This window comes from Cebidichthys violaceus, unplaced genomic scaffold (genome assembly GCF_023349555.1).
Source record: "Cebidichthys violaceus isolate CVI_PGR_0920_01 unplaced genomic scaffold, fCebVio1.0.p SCAF_46, whole genome shotgun sequence".
In the NCBI taxonomy this organism is placed as follows: Eukaryota; Metazoa; Chordata; class Actinopteri; order Perciformes; family Stichaeidae; genus Cebidichthys; species Cebidichthys violaceus.
Window position 1 is genome coordinate 2,178,308 of NW_027176661.1, and position 12,228 is coordinate 2,190,535.

At 41.5% G+C, this 12,228-nt stretch overlaps 2 protein-coding genes across 3 annotated transcripts in view; one reads left to right on the top strand and one right to left on the bottom strand.

Moving 5' to 3' along the window:
- The first annotated feature begins 1,803 nt into the window (after window positions 1-1,803).
- Window positions 1,804-5,878, top strand: LOC137886855 (spermatogenesis-associated protein 22). 2 transcript variants are annotated; one of them, XM_068729513.1, is made up of 8 exons: window positions 1,804-1,867; window positions 2,247-2,335; window positions 2,609-2,773; window positions 3,061-3,250; window positions 3,570-3,945; window positions 4,039-4,159; window positions 4,251-4,348; window positions 5,458-5,878. In XM_068729513.1, exons 2-8 carry the CDS (start codon window positions 2,296-2,298, stop codon window positions 5,647-5,649), a joined length of 1,182 nt encoding a protein of 393 aa, XP_068585614.1. In that variant the 5' UTR covers window positions 1,804-1,867; window positions 2,247-2,295; the 3' UTR covers window positions 5,650-5,878. The 2 variants fall into 2 exon arrangements, with proteins under 2 accessions (XP_068585614.1, XP_068585615.1); XM_068729514.1 differs by having other exon boundaries at window positions 2,636-2,773.
- Window positions 5,879-6,069: 191 nt separating this feature from the next.
- Window positions 6,070-12,228, bottom strand: part of LOC137886877 (LHFPL tetraspan subfamily member 7 protein) — a 101,775-nt gene continuing 95,616 nt past the window's right edge. Inside the window, exon 3 of the mRNA XM_068729545.1 lies at window positions 6,070-8,393. Coding sequence (XP_068585646.1) covers window positions 8,167-8,393 — 227 coding nt within the window. The 3' untranslated portion in view covers window positions 6,070-8,166. The remainder of the gene's footprint in view (window positions 8,394-12,228) is intronic.

The window sequence follows — 12,228 nt, forward strand, 5'->3', positions numbered from 1 at the left end:
GTCTTTAAATAATTAGGCTTAATTTGAAGGTTGGTAGTGTGTACACAAATTAATATCGTAATACAATCATGAGTAAAACCTATGGCTAGTAAAGTGCATGGGCTTTTGAGGGAACTTGTAATATGATGTCACCATGGTGTCGTCATTAAAAAATAATGTACACAATTTCATCATTATATAACAAAATATAATATTCTATACCTCCCTCCATTATAGTCTTTATAACTACAGAGTGCTGCACATCAGACCAGCTGCTTTGTCAAAGCACAATCTCCTTTCAGCAGACATTGTATGAACCACCCACATACGGATGTCATTTTTTCTTTCTTTTTTTTTACTTTCAACATAAGTGGTGCTACAGCAATTGTGACTCAATAATTGAATAATTTGTTTTGGACTCCAGAGCAGAAATGAAAGAGATTCAGAGGATTTGGGGGTCAGCTGAAATGCTGAAATGGTGAGTTTTGTTTCTCACCTGGCGAATAAAGTCCAATCAACTACACTTGTTTTTATGATTCATAAGTTGTCAGATCGGAGGATGTTGTGGAGGCCGTCTTGAATAGACCATTCATGCTGCTGTTGCCATGGATTCACAGGAGGGAAACACAAGACAGAGAAGCCGTGTGTCGAGATCAAAGACTGGCCTTCGGACTCTCAGCAGGGATGTCACACTGACACGCTGAGGCTAAGATTAGCCTCATGCTCTGTGCTAAACTAAGGGCAGAGCAGGTAGCTGTGTAGCCTTTACCTTTTCTTTCCTTATAGACTCTCCAGCAAGATTTCTTTAATTATATCTACTGTAGTTCATCCCTGAACTCACCACCACCATAAGGAGTTCAGTGAACTCCACAGCTGAGCAGAGCATTGCAGCCATACCTAGACAAATGAGATTAATCTAATATGTGCCTGTCGCTGTGGCCAGGACGACCCTATCATGGATGAGGGAGAGAGACTGACACATGTGTCTGGAAATAGGACTGAAAAGTCTAATAGAAGCCCCACTTGTTGCAGTTCTGCTCCATGTCTCGTATTCTACTTTCTTGACTTGTTTTGTACGCCAAGTTCATTCATATCTCTCTTTCATTCTCATATGTGTATTACAATGCCTCAACTATTGTGATCTTGACAATATTACTTCATATGCAAAGTGAAACGTAGCATCCTTGGACAAATCCCCTGAAGTGACCTATTTTCCTTTTATTTTCACAAACATTCTTCAAAGAGATGATGTATAGTTTAATATTTTTATTATTGACAGTTAGGGTAATACAACTGTATTACTGACCAGTCTGTGTGTGGTCAGTAATACATTGCTTCATGCCAGCAAGAGGAAGAATACACCTAAGACCTGGATGGCCAACTGCTCAGTCAAAGTCTAAACTATTATCCCCCATTTTTATTGAAAAACAGGATTCAGGTCCTATGTTAGGTATAATATGTTTTTAATTTTGCATACTGGCTAAATACTTACTCCTTACATGATACAACATTATTTCATATATCATAAATAAAGTGGTAAATAGTTAGAAGGGTTTGAGTTGTGAACAGTGAATGTCATGAAATGATGCAGGTGATGCATTCAACGACTATGTATACAATATGTGGCATACAGTAACATCAGTGGCATGTGCCTAATGTGTTTTTTATCTTTTCTTCTGAAAATGCACCACAAACAAGCGCTGTAAGTCACAAAAACTACTATTGTCAATATTTTCAATCAGAAGTATTTGAAACCCCTCTGAGTTTTATATAGGACCTCCGAGCTTGCTCGGGGAACCTGAAGGCAACATCCGTCTCCTGTGTTTTGGCGCGTGTCGCTTTCCAGGGTGCTGAACGGAAAACGATATTTCGTCGTAATAGTGTCAAGGTAACTTTTGTGAATTTTTGCCAACCAAAATGAGTTAGTTATGTTGTACAATGTTCATAGAAAAGAATGTGGCCTAGTAAAAGCAAAAAAACGTTATAACTGGTAGCTGTACATAACAGCTGTAACGTTATGAGCTGTCAAAACTAAAGCTAAAGCTAACGCTAAAGTAGTTGTTTAGCTAGCTTACTAACAGTATGCTAAACCAGCTAAGTTACTGTAAAGTACAGTTGTTGCTAAACTAACAAGGCCTCAACATTTAAACTGACTTAACTTGTCAGAGCATTTCCACCTGAGTGGGTGACCAACACTAACCAGAGCATCAGTTTTATTGTATTTTCCATTTCTTTTGTATTTGGTGCATCTCTTCGTGTTACATTAGGTAATACCACCTTACTAGTTGGATCAGCTGTTATTTTCCAAGCACCACAATGAGGAGACAGGAAAACCAGCCAGCCAGGTCAACAGCAGGTTCGTAAAAGAGATATATTTCACAATCCCCACACTAATATACAGTATTTCCTCATATTAATAGGTTACCAGATTCAGTGATGTTTTGTAGTGTAACAGTACACAAAAAAACGCAATAGGAAGTGGGTTTTGCTTGTTCTAGAGTGTATTTGTATATACAATTTAAGTTTAAGGAGGTACAATTTGATTTGTTTGACAATATTTCAACTGTCCTAAAATGTGAAATAGTATTTCCTGTCCGGCCTAATGTACTGAGCAGTCTGATGTGTTCAGATATGTTTTCTCTGCCGTGTCCACCAGGCTGCCTGTCTGTGCCGCTCTTTAACCAGAAGAAAAGAAGCAGAGTTCCTTTGACATCTGCTCCCTCTGAGAATGAGTTCTTCTCCCACAGTGAATACAAAGCAAGCACCAGCTCAGCTGCATCTCACAGCACACCAGGTATAGCATTCAGTCAAGCTATTTAAGCTTATACTGTATTTCAGTCACTAGGTGGTAGTACACCCAAAGAAAAATATAAACTATATACATAATTTAGAAATGAAAATGTTGTCCTTGAATGTTCATTTCTGACAAAATCACCATCTCCTGCTGAATCACACAATTGAGATCATTTTACATAAAGCATAGGACAATATTGTAAAACGTCTTTACATGAATTAAGACGCACAGCTAGTGACAAAGGAGGCTGCTATAAGATTTTACTCTGAGAATGTACCTTTCCTCAGGTAGCTATGGATGTTACCAGGCCTCAGGTCCGTCCTCTGGTGCTTCACAGAGCCACCAGTGGAACAGGCAGGACATCCCACCATCTACTCCTCCCCAGCAGTATGGCAGCAACAGACCTGCTCCTGGACCTGCCCCTGCAATGAGAACCTATACACCCATAGCCCATCCATACAAAGTTGGAGGCACAAGGTATGTTTCATAGACCCTCTGACCACTAGTATGATGGTTAGATATTTATATTCTCAAAATGAAAAAAGGGTAGTTAACACATTCCAGAGAAACAGTTGGAAAGGTTTACAGACATATGTACACCACCATGTTGTTCAGCTGCAACAGGCAGCAAACTTCAAGTTACAGCTTTTACTGTAACTTACTGTAACATGATATGCTCATGACAGGAGATAGTGTAGACTTAAAGAAATTAATATGTTGCAATTTCAGAAATTTAATGTGGCTGGTGTTTAAATTTTAGATCCCAATATGTGAAAATAAGTTAATGTGTTTTCAGTTTCAGCTCTGAGATGGGAAAGCCCATCAACTCAGTGAGACAACTGGATTTTAGCCCCAGTGGTAACTCCGGACAGAGCAGATATAAAGCCCCCCACATCAGTGAGAGTGCACAAATTAAGCCAATACCTCGTCCTGGTTTCTCTCAGATGGGTCAGCAGTCATCTTACAGACCGCCCAATCCCACACATCAGTATTCTCAGCAGCCCAGACCTCTGCCTGCTCCTGTCCCACCACCCAGCAGGCCCTCTGCTCGTGCAGTGCAGCCACAAAACAACTCCTGGAAGTTTACGAATAGCTTTGGGCCGCAGAAATCCCCCTTTGAGGGAAACAAGAAAACAATTCAACCTCAGACTGCGCGGAAAGCTCAAACTCAGGTAGAAAGAGATAATAATACTAATATACAAAGATTTAAAAATGTGCCATGATATTCTTGTGATCAGTGCAGCATTTATGTTTCTGCTAAGCAGGACACATTTCCAATGAAGCCAGCCGTTGAGAACTCACTGAGGATCCTGACTTCAGTGATTGATGGCATGAGACACTGGAGCCAGTTTAAAGACAAAGTCCCATACCTGTTTGAGATATTTGGTCAGTTGATTAGGAGTTGCTGCACTCTCTGATGTGTATTGTTAAGTATTTTTAAACACCAGTAAACAGACAGGCTGTGCTCTTCCCTCAGCGACTCTCGACTCTGCAGTCACTCTGGGTCGTCACGGAGCTAAGAACTTCCTCATGAGAGACAGGAAGGAGGTTGTGTCGTGTGTCTTCTATGAAAATGTGAGTTGGGAAACAAGCTTCCTCTTAAGAAGCAAATGGAATGAATGTGTCAATGTCCATTTGCTCACATTAACTTGCCACAAGTCTCCTCAGCTTCAGTCATATAAAATAATGGCTTTGCACTCACAGTGATGTTGTGTTATCCATGTTTGGTATGAGTTTGTATGCATAAGTTACTGTCAACATTATTCTTTGTTTGATTTTAGAGGCTTTCACATCTTCTCAAACTCAAACATTTGGAGAAATTACTTTTCATTTTGAAATTGGCTGTTTGATGTTGCTCTTCTCCTTCTTCACTAGACCATGTTCCAATGTTTAAGTTGATGTAATACATTACCAATGAGATCATATATATCAGGTTATATAAATAACACAAGCTTGTTTAATTTGTTTGTTTTATTATGTATCTATTATAATCTGCTAAAAGGGTCCACCCTATTGTGTATGAAGTTATTTTCTGTTGTTGTTCTGCATGTGATGTTGGGGTAGATCAGCTGCTCCATCAGGGATAGAGAAAACAGCTGTACGTTTCAATACCCATACTTTCATAATATTTAGTATGCCAGAAAACGATTTAGTATGACCAATACATAGCAAGTCAAATGCAGTATGCCAAAAAACTGCATGCAACAGTACGTACTTTGTGGGGGCAGTATGTACTAAAATCAACAAGAACTTGAAACGCAATTCAGGTTGTGTTATTATATCATCTTATTAGTGTGGGTAATGGGGCCGTTAAGATGTAAGAAGAGGTGTAAAATTGTTCTGCCGTAAATTTCTTTATATCCAATTTGGTGTGTTTAGCTCACTGTATACTTACCTGTGGTGTGAGGTTCCAGTTGGCAGCAGGTGTCAGCTTGCTGTGAGGCTGCAGCAAACTTTATTTGTATATATATTATAATAGAATATGACATAATATTTGATATATATATACCTGTCAGGACAACCACATGATTCTATGTTAAGTCAAACCGGTGCCAAGCAACAGCATCTTCCCTGTATATCGGGTGGAGAGTAGACACTGGCCTTTATAATTATATATTTTTTTAAAGTATTGGCAAAACATAAAGTAGCGCTGGAATTTGATTTAATCTTCAATTGCCCAACAGGAACAGGAACTGCCCTGTCTCATCCGTGGTCAAGTTCACCGCTGTGTGGGAAACTATGACCGCAGTAGAGACATCCTGATGTGTGTGTCCGTCAGAGCCGGGCTGCCCACGGAGCTGAGGAACGCTCATGAGGCTGTCAAAGCCTGCGATGCAGAAATGAGAGCGCTGGTTAAATTACTCAGTGAAGTCTGAGTATGAGTACTGCAGAGCAACACTGAGCGGAAGACAGTATACCAGTATTTGATGAGGGTGCTGTGTAGTGATAGATAACTCTTGTTGTGGGTAGAAGTCACAGTAGTTTGAAAAAGCATGTTTAAAGTATTGTTCAAGTTTCTGACCTGAAAGGGGCGCTGTTGTACTGTTGTACTGTTGTACTGGACTTTAATGGTTGATTTCACAAAAAAATACATAAAGAGTTGTTTTGTTTCACCAAAACCTGAATGGAAAATAAAGCCTCTCTTTTTGTAAGTTCTGAAATATTTTTATTACAAAGAAAAATTCACAGAACAGCAAACATTGTTTTAGAGGTTAATTCAGGTAAAGCAAACACGATGAGGTAATATCTCAAAATATATCTTTGAAAAACTGGGCAGTTAGGAATAACATGTGATACCAAGTACAGTTAGTTTATTTACAGTCAAACATCACAATGGGAAAAAACAAACAATAATTCTACTCTACCAAAACAGTTTCACCAGTGCTGAGACTTTACACACAACGGGTCAACAAATAGGGGAAGAAGTCCAGTGCAGTCATTCCCACAGTCCAGCACAGTATGAGGTCCAATACAAAACATCTCCTGACCTCTCAAACATGGCAACGGAATCACAGTCCTTTTCTTAATGTCAGGACATGTCATTATGGGAAACCAAATTCGGGAAATATTTAAAGATGAACCCATTAGCAAAATCCAACCCATTACTCAACACTAATACACACATGAACACCCACTGGAAAAGGGAGTGTAGCTTGATGGAATTGGCAGTGTAAATGGAGACATTTTGTCCTTGGAACATGACAGGAATGGTGCCAGCGCTTAAAAGGAGAAGTGGATCGACGCAAACACAGCAACACATTAGCTTACTTGAGGAGCAAATTATTTTAAAACCACGTTTTTACACATAATGTGAATGGTGTGTCAGCTCAGCACAGATAACCAAAGGCCAAGTTCAATTTGTACAGCTCCCTCCTCAACCGCTCAATTTTGAAATCACGTAAGACAAGGATGCCGGGAATTAATCCGTTAGCTGCGAGTCACAACCTTTTAATATAGCAATTCAAGTGATTTACCTCTTCTAGATAATTGGCAACAAATGTCTAGGGCAATACTGAACACAAGTTGCTTTTTTTTCTCCTTTTCTCTCTGACGTTACCTCGAAGGATTAGAAGACATCATCTCTTTTTTATCCTCCAGAACATTTTCTCAAGTTAATGAGATCACACTGCATCAAGTACAGGAGAAAGACGTCACCTCCGAGAGGAGAAAATATAATTAAATAAACACCTCACAGGATCCACAGTTTTTCAGCAGAAAAAAGATGATAACCTGATAATTGTATTAAACACTTGTCTTGGTTATGTTAAAAGGCACAAGTTGGTCAGATCACATTTAAAATCTAGATCAATTGTTCTTCCATTAACAAAGCCCATGTCATCATGCATTACTGACAAAGTTCCTACATCTCCCTGCCTTTTGCAACCTTTTTTTCTTCTTTTTCCTGAATTAGTGTTTAGTATTGTGTGTTGTAGACAGAAAACAATTGTTTCATGATTAACAAGCGGGTTACATTACACAAACAGTTCTGGGGAAAAGGTGAACAAAAGGATGCAGTATCCCAACATTTTTTTGATAACACTGCTCTGAAACCACCACTAATAATTACGATTCACGTCCTTGTCATGAGAAGAGATTTCCATTCGTCCTCTCAGCAGGTCTGATGCCGTGTCTATTGTCCTCTTCTTACTAAATGCACTGTCCTTGAAAGCTAAAGCGTCTTCTTGACTCCCACTGGTTTACTGCCTGGTCACAGGACTGGAAGGCAGAAAAAGTCTGAGGAGCAAAAAGCTTTCAAAGCATCACATTTCCTTTTTCAAAATGGTATTTTGAAACCTCAAACATCAGCTCTGTTTAATCCAGACCATATGTATAGTCCAAAGCACAACACCTCGTCAGTAGACGGCTCTCGAGAGCCTACCTCTTCGTATTCTCAGTCTCCTCTTATCGAAACATTTGATTGGACGAGTCATACTGCCACATAATCTCATGCTTCAACTCTCTTTATGCAGCCAAATTCTAGTCTCTTTTGGAATGTTACATATGTTGACTTGTTTCCCACAAAAGAAAGGAAGGAAGAAATAAAAATACTTGTTATTACATTTGTAGTCATTTCCTTAAATCATTTCAAATGAGCTCCTCGCATCTTCCGACTACATCTTCTCCATAACTTACTTGAAGTCAAACTGCAGAAAACTTGTGATAGAAATCATAACCACAGAGTAAAATCGTAACATAAAACATTCCATCTAAATGAACTGAATCTGGAATAGCCACATAACAGATGCAGGAAGACAGTGTTTGTTGTTGAGCGTCAGCCTCGGCCGAGTCCCAGACAGCATCACCTTTAAAAAACGGGATGCAGGTGTCTCTCCGTGACATCAAGCCCAGGTCGGTCAGCAGGGGAAAAAAAAACAAGACGTTGCATCAATGCACTATAACAGCGTGGGTAGAGGGGTGGGGGACAGCTGCTCCTTCGGTGCATATTTGGCAAAAAAGGGCAAGAAGACGGTGAGCATGACTCCGACGATAGCCAGCATGTAGCCCCATCCGATCTGGCACTCGCCGGCGTAGTAGATGTCAGAGTCCCCGCAGAAGGACCGCACCAGTGAGGAGTTGAGGCCGAACGGATAGACCAGCAGTCCGGCAGCCATGATGAACACTGCAGAGAAGACACAGCTGGGTCAGAACACATAAACGGTATAAATCATATATGCTGTTGGAGGAAAGATTTAGCGCAGAAACACAAGCAGAAAAAGAGGATTTTTATACATGTAAAATGGTTATTCATTCATATAATCTTGCCATTTCATTGAGAATACAAAATACCCCCATGTTCTAGATTCTGGACCGGTGTGCCGGCTGAAATCCACTTGGTGGCAGTAGAGGTTTTGTAGAAAAAGCTTACACTATGGAATTAGATACTTCATCAGTGACACTTGATTTGTAGCCTGGTGTTACATAAACATAAATAAATCATGACCTAGATAGTTCAGAGTCCAACAGTGGCCTAACATGGCTTTTAAAGTATTGAACAACAAAAGCGCTGATGATCTGTAATTTGACTGAAACTTCTAAAGCAAAATGACTCACGTCTCCTTAAATCCATTTGCACTCCTCGTTTCAAAACTCCGGCTGCTTAAAACAAAGCTCCCCCGGCATTTCTGCCGCATTCAGCTTTTCTCAGACTCCATCTTCAGTGCCCACGGAGCCAGAGAGCAGCTCACTTTTACAAATTGAGTCAAGTCTCCTGGCCCGTGCTGCCAAGCAGCTATTGACCGCGCTGCTGGCTATCATTGCTGCTCTTAGTCATTCTGAGTGCCGGCTGCATTTCCATTACAATGCCAGGTGTCACAGTTGTTTTCAGCCTCGGAGCGACGGGGTCACCGGAAAAAAAGCTTGAACTTGTGAAAGTGAGCAGCTCTCCAGAAAACACAACAAACATATCTTTTATTATGCTCTCTTGATTTCAGGAGATGTCTCATGTGAGAGCTGCTCTGCAACGGCTGTATGAGTGTCAGATCGATGGTTTTTGTGGGCAGTGAAGGGTTGTGCTAGCAGCACAGGGGCGAGGAGGCCGAGAGCTTTCACTGATGTTCTAGTGGAACACTGGGGGCTTTGGGATTGACTGTTAGGAGGAGAAAAAGGGGATGAGAGGGAGGAAACACAAAGAGTGGGCGAAGGAGAGGTATCTCTTGAGTGTTGTTTGTGAGGCCTGGCGTCCCTCTGTGGAGTTCATTGGAGGATCTGCCTCTCCGCCCAACCAGTTCAGAGTAGCCCCCACGTTTTATCTGCCGGGGCCCCAGCCACTCAAAGCTCACCGCCTAATGACGCTTTAATTATCTTCTATATTAAACTATCGTCGGCTTTGGGTGGAAGTAACACAAAGGCGCTGCCGTTTGCTCGAAAACAAAGGGCCTCTTCCCTGCTACTCTGAAATGATGGCAACAAAAGCGAAACCCCGGACACGAAACAAGTTGATGAGCAACACGGCATAACCCCCAAATAATCAATACGGGATCAAAAAGGCCAGCAGCGGTTTCTAACAAGTGTCAGGTAAGCAGGATGAGGACTGGATTTTATCAGTCAGACCAGGAGTGCAGGGGCGAGCGTCTGGATCAGATAAACTGCAGCTCGGGCTGCCTGGATCTCTGCGAGCCTTTAACGAGAGGAGAACTGCCGAAACGCCGTAAAATCAACCTCATATCAGAGGCGGACACAAAATGGATCAATTTTATGCTTCAGATCTGAGAGGGATGAAAGCGAACCAAAGTGCATTTACACGTCTTAAAGGGGAACTCCAGCGCTAACACACATCAAAGTCTGTTTGCAGGTCTCGGGGTGTGCCGCTGTCGTGTAAAGCCTTTTGTGGCTCCAGAGGGAGCCGCGTCAAGGCTGATAAAGTGCCTTAAGTGATGTCACTTGAGTCAGAACCGCATGGGGCTAAAGACTACAGGCTTGAAAATGGAAAAACTCAACAGATGTGGAGCTAGATGTGGGCTGCATTAGCTGCATGCTACTATTATAACACACCCAAATCTACGACCCAACTGTTGGCAGTCAACGTTTTGATAAGGAACCAGATTAAAAAAAGATACTGTTTCTTTTCTTTTACTGTCCTTTTTGTGGCAATGCCAAAGTACTTTGAACGTGTGTACTGCATTACTGGAGAGGATGCAGAACAATGAGGTGGAAGGAGGATCTTTAAATTTTGCTGAAGGGAAGTTATTATTAGTCTTCTGTCTATTTTATATATATAAATAATATATATTAAAAAAGTCATACTGCAAGGATGGCTTTTGTTTTGATATTTAAATTGTTCCAGTCCCCTACACAGTCCCCTTAAAGAGCTGTCCACACTAGCCACCAGGCAGTAAAAATCTACAAGTGCTCCCATCAGTTACTCCCTAATAGAGCCAAGCAGCGGACAGTTTACTAACCTCCCAACCCCCAATTAACGCTCTGCATTTGTAAGAGCTGAAGACGGGGAGGAACGCCTGAACCTCTCTCCACATAGAGGAACAAAGTGTCAGCCCCGATCAGAGGAGCACCGCTGACTACACCAGGCTATCATAATGTCCCAGAGATGATGAGACAGTAAATAATAGAGGGACATCCAGTTAGCTGCATGGCACTAATGTGTCCCAGTTTCACTGCAAACTTGACGCACAGTGCAAGGAAGAGAGTATGGGTAGAAATTCAATTTGCTTTTCATTTGTCTTGTTTCAACCTAAAAAGGAATCTGAGCTCGTGCTTCTAAGCAGAAGTGACCGATAGCGTAATTAAAGTTTCTTGAATTACTTTTTTCCCTTCACAGTGTTGCTATTCGACAAACTTGCAGTCTGTTAATCTTGATGACTTGCCGTATTTGTCAATACTGACAACTTGTTTGAATGCACACTTCAGCTGCTTTGAAGCGTGCACAGGTCTCAGACTGAGGGAGCAACACGTCGATCTGGGACGGCAAAACAGCCAGAAGCAACCAAGGGCACTGGATTGCATTGCTCGGAGTCGGCTGCAAGGCCGCGGAGTCCTTTGTGTGCGCTACTGAATGGTAAATACCTTCATGCGCTCGCTTAACTGCTTTTGTGTGAAGGGTTTTTTGTGTGCATGCGCGGCGAGGTTCGAGAGAGGAGTGTTGCAAAACAAAATCAAAACATTGTACCGGCATACAAAGACTCTGCATCTTTGTATGTAATGTCTACATTTGCCTTGAATTTGTTTCTCAGCAATGGAGCGAGAAACAGGAAAGCTGCTCCCAGAGATGGTGAGACGGGTTCAATGAGAGAAAGAGATTGAATGGGTCTGCGGGGCGGGGGAAGGTGTGCGAGAACCTGGCGTCCAAGCGTGACAACGAATCACTTTCATCACGGACGCCTTTGCACACAACTCGCTGGATTAGATTATTACACACACCTAGAAACACACCAATCATAGGATCGCTCGTGTGTCGCACCGCAACGCGTTCGGTTGTAGAGTCGTCTGGAATCCATACTCTCTAGTCAGAAAATGTCAGAAATCCAATATGCTGTAGTCCCAGGTATTCATACACCGTGTATCTAATATTGAATTTCATTCTTCCCAAGATATTACTGGTTCAATCCTGTGAGCTTCAAGGGCCCTTTCATTACAATTTCAAGACCTCTGCTTTGGATCAAACTCTATTGCCACTGTGTGCCGAGTGTCATCACTCTGTTAGCAACGGGAAGAAGGGTTGAGTTCATCTCAAGAGGAAATGTCTTCTCTAGATGCAGTGCTCTTTAATTTCTGTTTTACTGTGGTGTCCTCTTTCTGTTTGCTCCCTCTAGCACTCAACAAACTATTTTTTGTGAAAAAATGGTCACGAGATAAACACACACAAAAAATATGGGAACTAAAATGGGAAAGGTTTTGTCAGTAATTAAGAGATATGCAAAATGTCTGACAGAACAAACAATCAAGTAATTCAAGTTTTGGCTTTGTGTCACCTGGATTATTACTCAGTACAACACTAAATG

Excerpts from the sequence above, each read along its gene's own strand:
- LOC137886855 (XM_068729513.1), top strand. The coding sequence starts at position 2,296 with ATGAGGAGACAGGAAAACCAGCCAGCCAGGTCAACAGCAG. Across the intron at positions 3,946-4,038 it reads CGCGGAAAGCTCAAACTCAG|GACACATTTCCAATGAAGCC; the intron begins GTAGAAAGAGAT and ends TCTGCTAAGCAG. Across the intron at positions 4,160-4,250 it reads ATACCTGTTTGAGATATTTG|CGACTCTCGACTCTGCAGTC; the intron begins GTCAGTTGATTA and ends CTCTTCCCTCAG.